General features: G+C 36.7%; 1 protein-coding gene and 2 pseudogenes across 1 annotated transcript; 2 read left to right on the forward strand and 1 right to left on the reverse strand.

The window, feature by feature from the left end:
• Positions 1-53: 53 nt before the first annotated feature.
• On the reverse strand, positions 54-1,746 carry LOC120135303 (uncharacterized protein C24B11.05-like). The gene is made up of 7 exons (XM_039151585.1): positions 1,481-1,746; positions 1,334-1,399; positions 1,152-1,249; positions 944-1,069; positions 619-846; positions 456-521; positions 54-353 (listed from the first exon to the last, which is right to left on the reverse strand). The coding sequence occupies exons 1-7, from the start codon at positions 1,548-1,550 to the stop codon at positions 201-203; spliced, it is 807 nt and encodes a 268-aa protein (XP_039007516.1). The 5' UTR covers positions 1,551-1,746; the 3' UTR covers positions 54-200.
• A 1,029-nt stretch (positions 1,747-2,775) lies between these two features.
• LOC120135300 lies at positions 2,776-7,149 on the forward strand (annotated as a pseudogene).
• Positions 7,150-9,641: 2,492 nt separating this feature from the next.
• On the forward strand, positions 9,642-15,258 carry LOC120135305 (annotated as a pseudogene).
• The last annotated feature ends 650 nt before the right edge of the window (positions 15,259-15,908 follow it).

A 15,908-nucleotide genomic window follows, 5' to 3' on the forward strand; every position in this document is an offset into this window, starting at 1 on the left:
TATACTCTCCTTCCCATTGATTCTTTCTATCCCGTAGATTTGTGTTTAATAAATGAATCTTAAAGATACATAACATAAGCATTTCTTATATTGTAAGTACATGTGGATATAGTTAATTTGTAGTCCATATTATAAGCTTAATAGAAACATTTCCCCATGTAGATTATATAACAAGGACAGATTCAACTTTGAAGTGAAATCTATGCTAGGACCACGGTTTCAATTGCAGAAGATTGGATAACTTGCTCCATCTGCTCCTCTTCGCCGTCCCATATCTCCGGTATCGCTTCTTTGATATTATGGATGCTACTCAAGGCGTAATCTGCACCGGGCACAAGGATGGAGCTCCCAACCTGCCATTGTTATACTAGCATGTTAGAAAAGAAGGCCAATGATTCATGCGTATGTTATCCAGGATTCTACGTGATTCCATTGGAAATGATATCATAGCTTACAATAACCGTGTGAAGCCCAGCCTCTTTTCCACTTGCAATGTTACGAGCACTATCATCAAAGAAAATCTGAGATAGGAAAACGAAAAGGGAATAGATAGATATTATATCGATAGGGTAGAAGGGGGAAAATGTGTTGAAATTCAGAAAGGATCCGAGTTTCTACTGTTTTCTTCGGGTCGACATTTGCAATATGAATAGCGGCTTTAAAAGCATCCAGTGAGGGTTTACAGAGAATTGGTGGCTTGGAACAGACGCTACAGGCATCAGTTATATCAGCTGGTTCAAGGGGAGGGTTAAGAGTTTCAAAGCATATGATGCCTTCAAAACAATCTTCTAAACCCAACCTTTTCAGAACTTGTTGTGCATGCGCCTTATCAGCATTGGTGAAAATCTAAAAAAAAAAACATCAACAAACGTCTTAGAAACAGCCAAAATATGGTGTCTGTTTTTTTCCCCTCGATTTGGCTAAAGGGATCAACTTCACTTACGATTTTCCGCTGTGGCAGGGATGATAGCAGGTTTCTTAACACAGGGTCAGGCCTAAGTTTTTCATATGGCAATCTTCCATGAACGTACGCATGAAACTCGTCGTCGTCGAATTTGTAGCCAAGAGCCTAAAAAATTGACATTTGTTAAACAATTTTTCAGATATAATAAGGGGAGTTAGGACAAGATAAACTCTGAAATCTCAATCACCTTTAAACCAGCCATTGTTGTTCCATATTCCCTGTATAATTCCAAGCACATTCTTGATACTTCACTTTCTTCAATATTAAGATATTGCAACATGAATTCTACAAGCAAAAACAAGTCAACCTGCTTACATCTTCAATATTGGTAAGCAAAACAAAGAAAATGTTAACATTTTAGGATCATACCTTCAATATTCTTGCGGCATGCTAAGTTAACACCTAGACTCAAAGGGTATAAAGTACCATCCATGTCTGTAAATCAAAATCGAAAGCTCCAGAAATCAAAATTGTTGAGCAAAATCAGTTATTAATCGGTATACAACAATATCATACCAAAAAGCAAGCATTCATATTTAGCTTCAGTGTCCCTCCCAACAGTGTTCATATTCGTGAATGAACCCATCCAAGAGAGCTGTGGAAGAGCCAGAACTAAGAGCTTAGTAATAAATAGAAAAAGATGGTGTTCTCTCTTTGTTTTGAAAACGACAGCATATTCCACTTAGATTACGATGAAAGCAAGACAACCCCATCAATATTAACCACAGAATCATGGAGAACAGGCTCAAACACGGAGAACGGAAAAGAAAATACACAAGAAAACATTAGAAAGAATCATAGTGCCATCATAAAAACAAATACCTAGACCAGTAGTACTAACCAAAAACAGACTCGTTATGCACTATCCCAGTAGTGGGTGATGGGGCCTATTTATATGAAGTCAAGGATGACCAAATACATTTGAGGTTGATGCCGAAATGGCTGAGGTGGTGAGCATATTTCCTCTTTATTTCTTTTTTTACTCAGCCTACGAATTTGCTCTACAAATAAAATGTATGATTCTGAATTGTTAAAGCTATCCTACCTTCTGTTGCCTGTCGTTTTCAGTGATTGATTTTCTCAGCAAATTTTGCACCTAAAATAAAACAAGAGTGTTGTCATGCATGTTGGCCACCTCTCTTCCCTCTAGAAAGACGCAATAGGCAATAGATTGGTGCATGATTTGCATTGCATTTCATAAACAGAATATGGAATAGGGGCCAAGTGGTTATTATTCTTTCGAGGGTATATGGAACAAAATCATATTCCTGGGATATCCACTTATAAAATTCAGTATGAAACAGTATTATCTAAGCCACTGTTTTGTCTCTCCTGACTCTACCAAAAGTAACTTAAATGACCTCATATGTTTGTAGATAAATGAAATTTTATTTATTGAGTTTTGCATTTAATTATATTTATTAGATTAAACTATAGTATTCGTCGCTATAAGATACTCGAATTAAAAATTATGGAAAATATTATAGATAAATGAAATTCTATTTATTGAGTTCTGTATTTTAAAATTGATCATGTGAGGAATATATTATAGATGAACCAACAAAGTCCGATATGACGACTTCTCCTTTCGGGATTTTGGCTGAAGCAGGCCCAAGAAGAGGGGAAATAAATATATATTAGGGCTTACCGGACCAGAAGGCTCCACGTCACCCACCTTCTTGCTTCGCAATTTTCATGGACACGACAAAATCCACGTTGTCTTGAATTGGGTCGAAAGTTGAGACCTTGGTTTTAGGATACAACCTACCTCTCGTTTCAAATCTCTCGATTTCTTCAAACTTTCTATATGGCTGTTTAACTTCTAGTTAGGTAGGGTAAAAATTCTTTTTTTTGGGGGGGGGGGGGGGTTTGAAATAGGCGATGCTTTGAATAAAACGCGCCATGAGTTCTTTGAATCAGCTAGGGAGGCTCGTGAATGCACTCGCCTTAATCGCTAAAGAGGTCGCTAAACGTTCCCAAACCATCCAGCACGTTAAAAAAGGCGACCTCGAAACCTTAATAGCCTCTTCTCTGAAAAACGTTGTAGTTTCGGCTACGGACCTTACATGCTTAACGAAAGGGAATGTCCGTGAGTTTTCTGAAAGAGGACGTCGTGAATTCTTCCTCGAACGACACCGCACGTGCGAGTTTTACCAATGATGTAAGAGTCGATTCTGATAATGGCTTCAGTAATAATGATCAATCAATTCTCGCGGAGAAAGTTCTTAATGATGGATTAGAGAGAGAATGCAACACCAATTCGGATAATAAAGGATACGTGGAAGGTACCAAAGTGGTGAAAACGGAGGCAGAAGTGCCAGTACCCGTGAAGAGACGAAGGCCAAGGGAAAGGAAGGTTCCCGCTACTCCATTTTCTAGGGCATTTGGGTAATTTTTTTGTGTTTTTTTTTAATATTTTATCATTTATCGCTACTGCAAAATATATATATATATTTGCTACTTTGCTAACTAGTTACATGTTGTTTTAACATCAAAAGCTTTGCTGCTTTAGGAGCTGGCCTTGCTTGGGGAACTGTTCAGGAATCCGCCAAGAGGCTTGTTTATGGTTCTCCAAACTCAAATGAAAAGCAGTCTTCTGTTTCACCATTCTTGTCCCAAAAAAATGCAGAAAGATTGGCCCTTGCATTATGTAAGATGTGTGGCGCAGCTCTAAAAGTTGAACAAATGCTAAGCATACAGGATGAATCCCTTGTTCCAGCTCCGGTGTGCTATTTTTTATTTATTTTTTTGCTGTGTGTTACAGTGGTGTTTAATGTAAATTGTTAGTGGGATAAAGTTTATTGTGGGAAAGGTATATTTTTGGTTCTTTGTTCAGAAGCAATTTAAGAATATGTGTTGCGGAGGTTATGTCTTATATTTTCTGATTTTCTCATCAAGTTTACTTGCCTAATAGACTTTGTATGGTGGCTCAACAATATTTTTACCTTCTTTCATTTCCGTTAGATACTGGCTGCTCTGGATATTGTCTGTCAAGGCGCAGATGTTATGCCAAGGAGCCAGGTCAATCAAATTTTGGATGCTGAACTTGGTCCTGGTTGGTCCACAAAGTTGTCTAGTTTTGACTATGAATCCCTGGCCGCTGCAAGTATTGGCTAGGTAAGGCAAATGGTTGCATGTTTATTGTGTTGTTGTGCCGACTAGAATGTTCCTTATATGTTGTCTTCAACCTCTTAAGGCAGAATGTTCTCTTGTCTCTATGTTACTTATTCATTGATCATGCTACAAAGAGTCTTATCTCCAAAATCTTTTATCTGTATGTTGAGATGTTGATATCATTCACCCATTATTATTTCTGGCGGTGGTGTTATTTGGTTGGAATGGCTCACTGTGTAATTCTCTGGCATTTCTATTATTTTCAACCTTCATTTGTGTTCACTGGTGTTTTATGTTATAACTGCCGAGTGCAATTTAATTTGTTCCTGGCAGTTTGATGCCTGTTACTACTTACACATGGTTTCCTTTTTTTTGTATATATGAAATTCATTTCTTAAGGTTTTTCTTTCGGTTATCGGCATTTGAAAATTATCATGCTTCATTATCCATTTACCCTTTTCTCGCTTTCCCATCAACCTTCTCTGTTTCTTCCTTTTAGATGGTGTTTTACGTGATCATTTAACTGCCTTGTGGAAGTTAATTTTTCCCTGGGAGTTTGATGCTTGTTACTATTTGTGGTTTCCTTTATTTTATATATGAAATTCAGTTCTTAAGTTTTTCTTATGATTTAATATTTGAAAAGTTATCATGCTTGTTTTACCATTTACTCTTTCTCGGTTTCCCATCTATGTGCTCTGTTTCATCATTTCAAACAGAAAATATTGCTCAATGAGGTGAGGTGAGGTGATTTGGATGAAACAACTGCTATCCAGTTTGTCTTTTCATATCAGTTTCAAACTAGCGTAAAACATTTTCCCCCTTTCCTATTTCTAGGTTCACAGAGCTTTCACGAAGGATGGTATGGAGGTAGCAATGAAAATTCAGTACCCTGGTGTGGCAAATAGCATTGAGAGTGACATTGAGAATGTCAAACTTCTATTAGATTATACAAATCTAATTCCTGAAGGACTGTATCTTGACAGAGCAATGATGGTATCCACTTATGCATATGAAATTGCATTATTAAGTTTCTAAGAGACTATGTTGATTGGCTTTCCAATGCCAGTAATGACAGGGATTTACAGATTTAATTGACAATGCTGATTGGCCCAACCTGTCATATTACTAGATTTAGAGTATCTTTACCTTGCATCGTCTGATATTTATTCCCACACGGCCACACCTTTTAACTGGTTCTGACCATACTTTTCCCCGTCTCAAAATGGTTGCTTAGTCCTGTATTTCAATGCTAGAGGCTTTTGGAGGACATCATCTGGGGCTTTTGATTACTGAAGATTCCGTGTTGAAAATTTGGATGTTTATGTCCTTGAATTCTTGCAGGTGGCCAAAGAAGAACTGTCTCGTGAATGTGACTATCAGTTGGAGGCATCCAATCAGAAAAGATTTTGTGATATGCTATCTGGCTGTGAGGGCTTTTATGTTCTGCTTGTTGTGGACGATATTTCAAGCAAAAGAATTTTGACAACAGAACTTGTTTCTGGTAATCATCTCGTGTCTTTTATGTTCCTATTTTAGTTTAAAGCATCACATTTGGATAGTATTGTGTTATGTTCTCTTAGCATTCGGAGGACAGTTTCTTGCAACAGTATAAAAGAAAATATTTTAGCTGGAAAATCTTGTAGATCAAGGTGCATAAATCTCATTTTCCTGTCTCTAAAACAGTTATATTTATAGGGTTGATAGAGTTATCTCTTCTATTTGTTTACTTTGAAATGTTACTTGCTACAGGAGTTCCAATTGACAAGGTTGCATTACTAGACCAAGGAACTCGTAATCATGTTGGGAGGAAGTTGCTGCAACTGACATTTATGGAGCTTTTCGTATTCCGCTTTATGCAGGTTTAGTTTCATTCTCCTTTTCTACGAAGTTTTTGTTTGTGTGTTTCTCTCTCTTGCCTACTTCTCTTTACAAAGCATTTAAATTCCTGAAGGTTATTTATGCTTTGCCATCTAAGCCTGATGCAATCTATTCAAGAAGAATCTAGACTTTGATTTTCAGTGACTTTTTAGATAATCTTTTAGCTCTTATTCTCTTAAAACGCTCTGCTTTGTAACATTTTTGCTTCATTTTATAGTCATGTTGAAGAAGTGAAGTTGTGTCTTAAACGTTTTACTTGCTGTGATACAGACTGATCCCAATTGGGGTAATTTCCTATTTAATGAGGCCACCTAAACAATCAATCTCTTTGATTTTGGAGCTGCTCGAGATTATCCTAAACGATTTGTTGATGACTATTTGAGAATGGTCAGTTCCCCTAAAATAGTGCTAGTGGCTTCAGTTACGTTTCTGCATGAATGCCATAATCAGCTGTTGACATTCTAAACCAGCCATTTATACTGTTAAGACTTAGACTCTTAAAAAGAAAATACTGTTAGACTTGGACCTCTCATGCATAAACCTCTATTTTATATGGTTTGTTCTGTAGATGACTTTTCTTCAAGCTTCTTAATGTTATGTGGTTTCTGTCCATACGAATTAACTGAAGGATTACTTCCTTGTATGTATTCAATCAGGTTATGGCTTGTGCAAATAATGACAGAGAAGCAGTTGTTGAGATGACACAGAGACTTGGATTCCTCACAGGAATGGAATCAGATGTAATGTTGGACGCTCATGTTCAAGCTGGTTTTGTTGTGGGATTGCCATTCTCAAAGATGGGTGGCTATGATTTCCGCTCAACTAATATTACTCAAAGCATTTCGAACCTTGGGGAAACGATGCTGGGGCACCGTCTTACACCACCCCTAGATGAAGCCTACAGTCTTCACCGAAAACTTTCGGGTGCTTTCTTTGCTTGCATTAAGTTGGGGGCCATTGCCCCGTGCAGGGAGTTGTTACTTGAAGTGTATGAGAACTACCATTTTGTTGTAGTTGAGGAGGCTTTATCAAGTGCTGCCTCAGCATCTTGATGGCGTGATTATTTAGTTTCCAGGTTTTGATTGTCTTTATTAAATTTGTAATAAATCTTTAGGGATGCAGTTGGGAAAGTGTACCACATCCCATTCAGGAAACCCAGATGTCTTATTTTGTTCTCATTTGTTTGTATTACCGAAAAATAAAAATAAACAAAGAAAAACAAATTGTTTAGGTGAAAAGAAAATGTGTCTAACCCAAGATTTGGTTCTAATCTTCGGAACTATGAATATAAGCACTCTAAGGCCATTTAGATGGAGGAAAGTGAGATTTTTCTGGGAATGAAATTCATATTACCTAATTTGGTTTGATCGGGAATGTCATTCTCAATAATATTTTATTAGCAATAGTAGATTTTTTGGATATATTATCGCGAATGTCATTATCTGTCTTCTCTTAGGTATTGTAATATTACCGACGTTTTGGACTAAAATGTCTTTAATTTTTTTTCTTTTAAAAATATTCTTCTTCTGTCATTGAATAATAAAAATTCTATGAAAATTAAATTATAAATTTATCCTTAAACTATTTTAGATTTACAAAAAAAAATTATAATTAATATTTTATATGAAGTTCAGGGGTTAAAATAAAATTTTACCCTTTCATTAAACCTTTTATATATTTTTAATTTTGTAAAAAATTATATAAATTTTATGAATTTAATTTTTTAAAGAAAATATATAAATATTTTTTAACTTGTAATATTATACAAATATATAATAAGGACAATTTGGTTAAATATACATTTCAATAATCTTTTATTCCTTTAATCAAATACGATAATTTTATATTCCTATTAAATCAACCAAACACAAAATACAACATTCTTAATAATCCTATTCTATGATAATCTTTTATTCTCACTAATAATCTTACATTACGTAAACCAAACTCACTCTAAATAGATCCTCTTTTGATTGAACCCTAAAGTTCTACTAATAGTAAGTTTGTAACGGTAAAAAAACAAGAACAAAATTTAATCCATAGAAGGAAAAAAATCCAAATTTATTTTGGTTTCCAGGAGCACTGACAAATCTCAATTCTCAAATTATAAAATAAGAAAGAAAGGAAAACAGTGGGGAAAGAAGTCATACAGCGGTCTCATATGGCTGACAAAGAAGTGAATGTCGCTCAACTACAGCAACTTGCCTTCTTTTTTGCTGTTTTCTCAAAAATGGGTTATCAAAATCATAGCTGGAATTTCTGGCCAACAATACCAATCATTTCCATTAAAAAGGTTTCCACTTTCATCCTCACTTTTAGGTTTGAGCTCTCTTGTAAAGCTTTTCAAACTCAAAGACAGAAAAAAGAGAGTTTCTTTTTTATCCTTGGTTGGTAAAGTTAACTGTAATCTACAAGGGGAGTGAAAAAAAAAACATGGGAGAAAAAGAAAACAATGAAGAGAGTTTTGATAGGTGGGATTGGTTTGAGACGGTCTGAAGCTGGGTTTGAAGAACTTAGCGCTAAAGATAGTTACTTTCGTTGTTGGAAAACGATGTAGCTTCCCTTGTTGCCAGCTCACTTATGGATCCCCTCACTCTCATTCAAGAAGCTAGTAATTTCAGAATTTTAATATATCATTTACTTCTTGCATCTCGGGTCTGGTTCAAAAATCAAACAGCTGGCTCATCCATTTGGAGGTTTGATTAACAGACTTTAACAGTGCATAACCCTAATAAAGATTGATTTTTTTTTATTATTTTTGGCTTAGATTCTTTAGTCATTTGACATTTCCTATGTCAAGATAGTCTTTTGCTGTTTGATATCCTTGTAGCCAATTTTAGTCACTTCACTGGAATTTATGTTTTTCTTAGGGAGGTGGATCGAAGTTGATATGGTCATTGTAAGACACTTTTAAATAGACAAGTGGGGATTTTCTTTTTTTAAAAAAAATTGGGGAGGGTGTAAAGAATAATATGCCAAGTTCTTTATAACTACTCGGTTTAAGAACAAATTGTTTTTCTTCTGTAGCTTGAATTCTATTGAACTTTTTACTATTGTAATTTGGTGAGGCATTCATGGTATTCTATGATTTTGCTTCCAGGCTACCCAACTTTATTTTAGAGGACAAAAGATCTGGTCTGTTTCTATGGATGAATTAATGGCCAACGGAATGCAGGCTTTGCATTTAGCTTGCTATTTTTTCATTTTAGTTCCGGATCTCTTTTAAATGTTAGATTTGATTGTGCTTCATGCTATTCATTCTGGATTCTCTGTTGGGGTTCTAGCCTCCATTCTTCATTCTGATGAACTTAAGGATTTGTTTCCCAAACCTGCAAAATAAAACGTCTTAGCGGTCTGTGCTTGTTCCTTGATGCGGAATGAAGTATACTCCATTCTTCTCCTTTTTGGTTACAGTAGGTTACTATCAATTGTAAAAATAGTCTTAATTCACGGTTTTCATCATCTATGCAGAACCAATGTAGCTGGTGGACATGCCTTAAGAGATACGTTTGGGTGTGTGGTTACCTTACAGGTACCACTTTTGCACCTCTCTAGGCTTTCTGGATTGATGAAAACTCAATTGTTAAGTAGAACACAAGTTTTCTACTGCCTAAAATTAAATTTCTATGAAATTTTAGGGTGTGCAAGAGATTCTGCCAAATACTTGTAATAGCCAAACGGATCCAACTTCGGGAAATATCCCTGCTTTCTTGATTGGCAAGAATTCAAACACTAAACTTCAAGTCCTCTTGAACTCAGTTGTCAAAAACAAAACTGTGGGATTGTCTGGAAAGATCATTAGCTAATGTATGACAACAATTTTCTCTAATTTCTGCTTTCAGGTCCAAGAGAGTTTAATTCCATCGTCTGCTGATCCTGACGGCTTCTGGCATGACTGCAAAATGGATCATGCTCATTGTAACTCATCACAAATGCAGTTCTGCAAGGTGTTTTTCAAGTTTGTTTCTATCATGTTTTGACTCCAATTTTTAATGGCAAGTGAAATATAGATGAATTGCCCATAACTGCTCTTTTCTTCTTTCTCCTGTTGAAGCAAACTTCAGGAACCAAATGCTCAATGCCATAAATGGTTTCTCAAAGTCCAATCAAAATGGTTTATTCATAGATTCCTGTTTTGCTCACTGGCAGTCAGAGACAGGATACATATTATGAGAACAATTCTCCTCGTATTCGAAACAAGGTATGCCCCATCTATTAATAAAACTTAATTCTGAACTTTTTGTTCAAATGCTTGAATGTAACGTTGCAAATAGATTCTCCGTGTGCACGTATTGGTCAAAATTTACTAGTGTCTTTTGCAAATTTGATTTTGTTATCAATATGCAGACAATCACAGTGCCTGTTGGAGACTGGTTCTTTGATCGAACGGCTGGTAAAGCTATTGACTGTCTGTACCACTGTGACAATCTTATCAAGTGAGTGAGAACTCATTGACTGCATGTAAAGGCTCAAGCTGAGCGGAAAAATATATTACTTCTACTAACTTCTGTTCAAGATTTTAAGAATGCCAAACTGTCACAATCGGAAGAGATGAGCATGGATGAGAAGAAAGAATTGGAGAAAGTAGAAGTCAAGGGTTAGGGATTGAGGGAATTGAAAAGGGGGATTTAGGGATTGAAACACGAGAAAGGGGCATGAGGTACTTACCCTCTGAATTAGAGTCACCTGTGTACCCAGTCCCGTCAGAGTTGGATCTGCCCAAGTCTCTAGCCCAGGACGAGTTGAAGCAGCACAAGTTATGTGGCCTAATATCCTGCAAGGAGAAAGAAGATAAGAATGAGTCTGTTATAATTTGTTAGTAAGGAATGCCAACTGGCATTGTTAGATTCCCTGTACCAGCTTGTAACTAAATAATACTTGCTGTGTAATCAAGAATTTCCTTATGCAATGAATGAATGACTATTTTCTTCTCTAAATTCTCTACTTCTCTCGAATCCTATTCTATTTCTCTATTCCATAACAAATTGGTATCAGGAGCCTTAATTCCTGGCAATTTTTCAGTGGGTATGACAAAGAAAAATCAGAATATAGCTGAAGTTGAATTTTTTGCACTTCAAAAACAAATTGAAGACTTGGTTGCGTTGGTGAAACAAGGCCAAGATGATACTAATCCACCTAAATGGTGGAAAAAGCAGGAAAGCCGATTGAGTACATTGGAATCTAAACTGACAACAAATAAAATATATGTAGAGCAGATCTTACAGATTTTGAATGATAAAAGAGTGAGCAAAAGCAAATGAATGGGGACTGCTTTACTCAACTACAAGAACAAATTAGGTCAGAGAATGAACAGGTAAATATTCCTAACCTTCTAAGACTGATGAGAAGAAGCCTATGTTAGTGACAGGATGAATGAATCCCGATTTTCATATAAGCCTAATGAAACCGAAATCCTAAAATCTAAACCAGTACATCGTGATTCCACCAATGAGTTTACAGCCAATGATATTAGGGTACTTCACAATAGAGGGCATAAACTGTTTGAAAAAATGTCGAAGCTAACGTTTCAGCTTTGGACAGATCATGACAGTAATGACAAAATGTTAAGACAAGTTTTCACAGGTGGTGTTGATAAATTCATCAAATGTGAGTTCAATGTCGAGGGGCTAAACCTCTACATGGACAGAACAAAAAATTGGAATATGTTGGAATTTGCACAGCAACTCCAAAATCAAATGGAGATTTCAGATGCATTAAGAAAGAGAATCACCCCTTATTATGATACGGGATGGAGGGTGGACAACAATAAAACTCAAACAGCAACAAAACAATTAGACGGATCTCCTTCAACGGTAAATGTGAATCAATTTCTACAGTGCCAAAAATCTGCTACTGAACATCCCTTTAAGGCAGTGTTGACAAGTCTTCCTAAGCCAGGGGTGGCAAGTTTGGAAGGTTCTACAGCTTGCCTGCCCTGAATGATCCAAGGATTGATAAACTGCCATACTCTATCAGAATCTTGCTTGAATCTGCGGAGTTCATTGGAGTGACTACTATGGTTGACCTTGCTCGTATGCGTGACGCAATGCACAAATTTGGCAGTGATACAAGCAAAATTAATCCTTTGGTTCTTGTAGATCTTGTCATTGACCATTTGGTTCAAGTTGATGTAATCAGATCAGAAAATGCAGTGCAAGAAAACATGGAACTTGAGTTTCAGAGGAACAAGGAAAGATTTTATTTCCTTAAGTTGGGATCTACTGGCTTTCATAATATGCTTGTTGTTCCTCCTGGTTCTGGTATTGTGCATCAGGTTAATCTTGAATATCTCGGGCGAGTTGTTTTCAACACCAACGGAATGTTGTACCCCGATAGTGTGGTTGGAACTGATTTCCATACAGCTATGATAGACGGTCTTGGAGTAGCTGGTTTGGGAGTTGGTGGTATTGAAGCTGAGGCAGCCATGCTTGGTCAGCCTATGAGCATGGTTTTTCTTGGTGTTGTTGGATTCAAGTTATCTGGAAAATTAAGAATTGGCGTGACAACTACTGACTTAGTTCTAACCGTGACACAAATGCTGAGGAAGCATGGTGTTGTTGGCAAATTCATTGAGTTTTATGGGGACAAGTTAGGGCATCTAAGTGATACTGATTTTCAGCTTTTAAAAGAAGCTGTTGATCTTGACATTCGTATCCAAACTGATAAAGACAATGGGATAATAACAATTATTGACTTAGGCATTGGTATTACAAAACACGAACTTGTTAATTGTCTTGGAAATTACACAGAGTGGAACTGCTAAGTTTTTGAAGGCTATGAAGGAAATGAAAGATGTTGGTACAGATAATAATTTGATCGGTCAGTTTGGGGTTGATTTCTATTCAGCATATTTGGTTTCTGATAAGGTAGTTATTTCAACAAAGAGTCTGAAATCATACGTATGGAAAGGAGAAGCAAATGAAAGCTCCTATTCTATTTGGGAGGAGACAAATCCAGAATGGATTCAAAAACTTGTGAAGAATTATTCACAATTTGTTTCTTTCCAAATTTATACATGGCAGAAAAAGGGAATCACTAAAGAGGTCAAAGTTGATAAGGACCCAGTTGAAACCAAAGAGCCTGGTTAAGATGAAAACATGAGAAAAAGAAGAAAACAAAGAAGGTTGTGGAGAGGTACTGGGATTGGGATCTTACAAATGAAACTCAACCTATTTGGAATATGTTTACTTATCTAAGGGAATATGCGGGTGTATTACGTCAATCTATTCTGGATTTAAGGATATACTCTAGGGAGGAAGAATATTCTAATGGCTATGAAGGATCAACTCTCCTTAGTTGGTATAGAGAAATTATTGACAGAACAATCATTCTTATCAATGTGGTTAATGCTAAAACTTATGAGGTTACTGATACAGATTATAACAGTCGTTTGTTATTTGGGTACACATCAGTTCGATCAGATTCGGTTGCTGGAGAAATTAGAATGTCTAAATCAATTGGAAATTTTTTCCTTAAATTTCAAATGGAAGAGATGCTTGCTCTTATCGGAAAGGAAATAGAAGGTGATGTACTAAATGTTGTTGAAGTGATTCCAACAGTTGAAACCCAAAATTGAGTTTAGGCAAATATAAGAAAGATGTGGGGTATAAGTTTGAGTTTATTGAGGTTGGTCACAATGGAAATTTGGTGAACTACAAAGCTTTAGAAGATTATTGTTCCAGTTTCTATACTAGCCAAAATTTACTATTTTGGAGTGCTATAAGCTTACACCTGCCAATCCAAGAACCCTGCCTAGCTATTGGGTTTCTACCTCTCCAATCTGATGGTCTTCGAGTTAGGCAACCTGTTAGCTTGAAATGGAGAAATGAGAGGCCAAAAGATATAGGGAAGAGCAAAGTTTCTCAAAACAATGATGAGGTGTGGTATGAAGTGAATAAATCACCTACTCTGCTATGGTGTTCAAAATTCACAGTGCATACGGTCCCAGATATGTTGCAGAACAGAATTAAACAACATGCTGATAAAAATCGAAGTAAACGACAGTTTCAAATGAGAGAAGAAGAATACCTAAGATTGCAGCCCTACAGGTAGACATCCATTGTCCTACAAAAAAAATTAAAGTTAACAGCAAAATACTACGGACCTTACAAAATTATTGAGAAAATTGGCGAGGTCGCGTATCGAGTGGACTTACCAGATTCTTTCTGATTGCATCCAGTTTTTCATGTGAGCATCCTGAAGAAGCACATTGGTGACTCAATAGTTTCTTCAATAGACCCTCCTGCCATGGACGATGATGGTCAGATTCGAATCGAGCCGTATAAGGATATGAGCAGAAGAATAATAAATCGACAAAACAAACTTGTAACGCATTTGTTGGTACACTGGACATACCTCGATGAGACCAGTGATACATGGGAAGAATATATTGTTCTTCGAGGCCAGTTTCCAGGGTTTAATCATTGGGGACAAGGATCGATTCCAGCAGCGGGTATTGTCACAGTCGAAAGAGATGAGCGTGGACGAGAAGAAGGAATTGGGGAAAATATAAGTCAAGGGTTAGGGATTGAGGGAATTGAAAAGGGGGATTTAGGGATTGAAACACGAGAAAGGGGCATGAGGTACTTACCCTCTGAATTGGAGTCACCCGTGTTCCCGGTCCAGTCAGAGTCTGATTTGCCCAAGTCTCCAGCCCATGACGAGTTGAAGCAGCACATGTCATGTGGCCCAATATCCTGCAAGGAGAAAGAAGATAAGAATGAGTCTGTTATAAGTTGTTAGTAAAGAATGCCAACTGGCATTGTTAGATTCCCTGTACCAGCTTGTAACTAAATAATACCTGCTGTGTAATCAAGAATTTCCTTATGCAATGAATGAATGACTATTTTCTTCTCTAAATTCTCTACTTCTTCTCTCGAATCCTATTCTATTTCTCTTATTCCATAACACAAACACATGGAACCCTCACTGTGCATAATGCCTGCCAACCACCAGCTTCTGGTAAGTTTTGTTTTACACTAATTTATTATCCCGGATGCAATTACCAGTGAGGCGTTGTTCTAACGGTAAAAGAATGCAGTTGTTTCCCTAGTGCCCCACTAGTTCAAACTCTACTGCACATTTGCGGTCGAGTACATTGTAAAATATGTTCTCTTTCTAGTTTATTGGCCTTAGGTATACTTAATGCACCCTTTCTGAATTTCCACTCGACTTCAATTATGAGACTGAAAATTAATATCTTCCTCTGCAGTGACGATGTTACATCAACCATAACGATCTCAGAGTCGACAAGGTTGACATTTACTCTCCTAAATCAGCTTACTGCCTTCTTGATCACCTAATTGTGTTCCACATGCATCAGGGGGGTCTCATTTTGGCCAGTGACTAACAATTACAACTTTAAAGTCCACATCCTAGCTAGATATGGTGGATCCTTTTGTCTGCATTTCAAATCATTCATTTAAAGCGCCTCTTTGGTAGGCACTGCCTTTCTTTTCTACTATTTTGTGGTTACCATACCTAGTGCTCTGGAATGATTTGCAAGAAAGTGAAGAAATTAAGCACCAGCGAGGGATGTTTGTCGGTGACAGTCTCGGTATGGGACTGATTCCTGTATTTCTCTACTTTTTCTGTATCATGGAAATTTCGGGTTAAAATATATTCCACAGTTTTCCTACGTCCTTTCTAGCTTTATTTCGGATCGGTAGCATCTGAGATATTTTAATAACTAATTATGGTGTGGGATTGCCTCATCCATATTGGAAGTCTGTTGTTCTTTTCATCTGTTTATGATCTGAAGAAGTTCTTAACGTATGCAGGAGAAGATGCAGAAAGCATTGATTTTAAACAAGCTGATGAAAGAGTTAAAAATTCTGCATTTGCTTTCTTAATTCTAAAAGAGCCTGATTATTTGACCCCATAGGCTTTGCTTTATTGCTTTGGGTATATAAAAAAAGTTGTGCAAATCATCATTTTGAGTGGGGACATTGTT

Source organism: Hibiscus syriacus, unplaced genomic scaffold (genome assembly GCF_006381635.1).
Source record: "Hibiscus syriacus cultivar Baekdansim isolate YM2019G1 unplaced genomic scaffold, ASM638163v2 tig00110607_pilon, whole genome shotgun sequence".
Lineage (NCBI taxonomy): Eukaryota > Viridiplantae > Streptophyta > Magnoliopsida > Malvales > Malvaceae > Hibiscus > Hibiscus syriacus.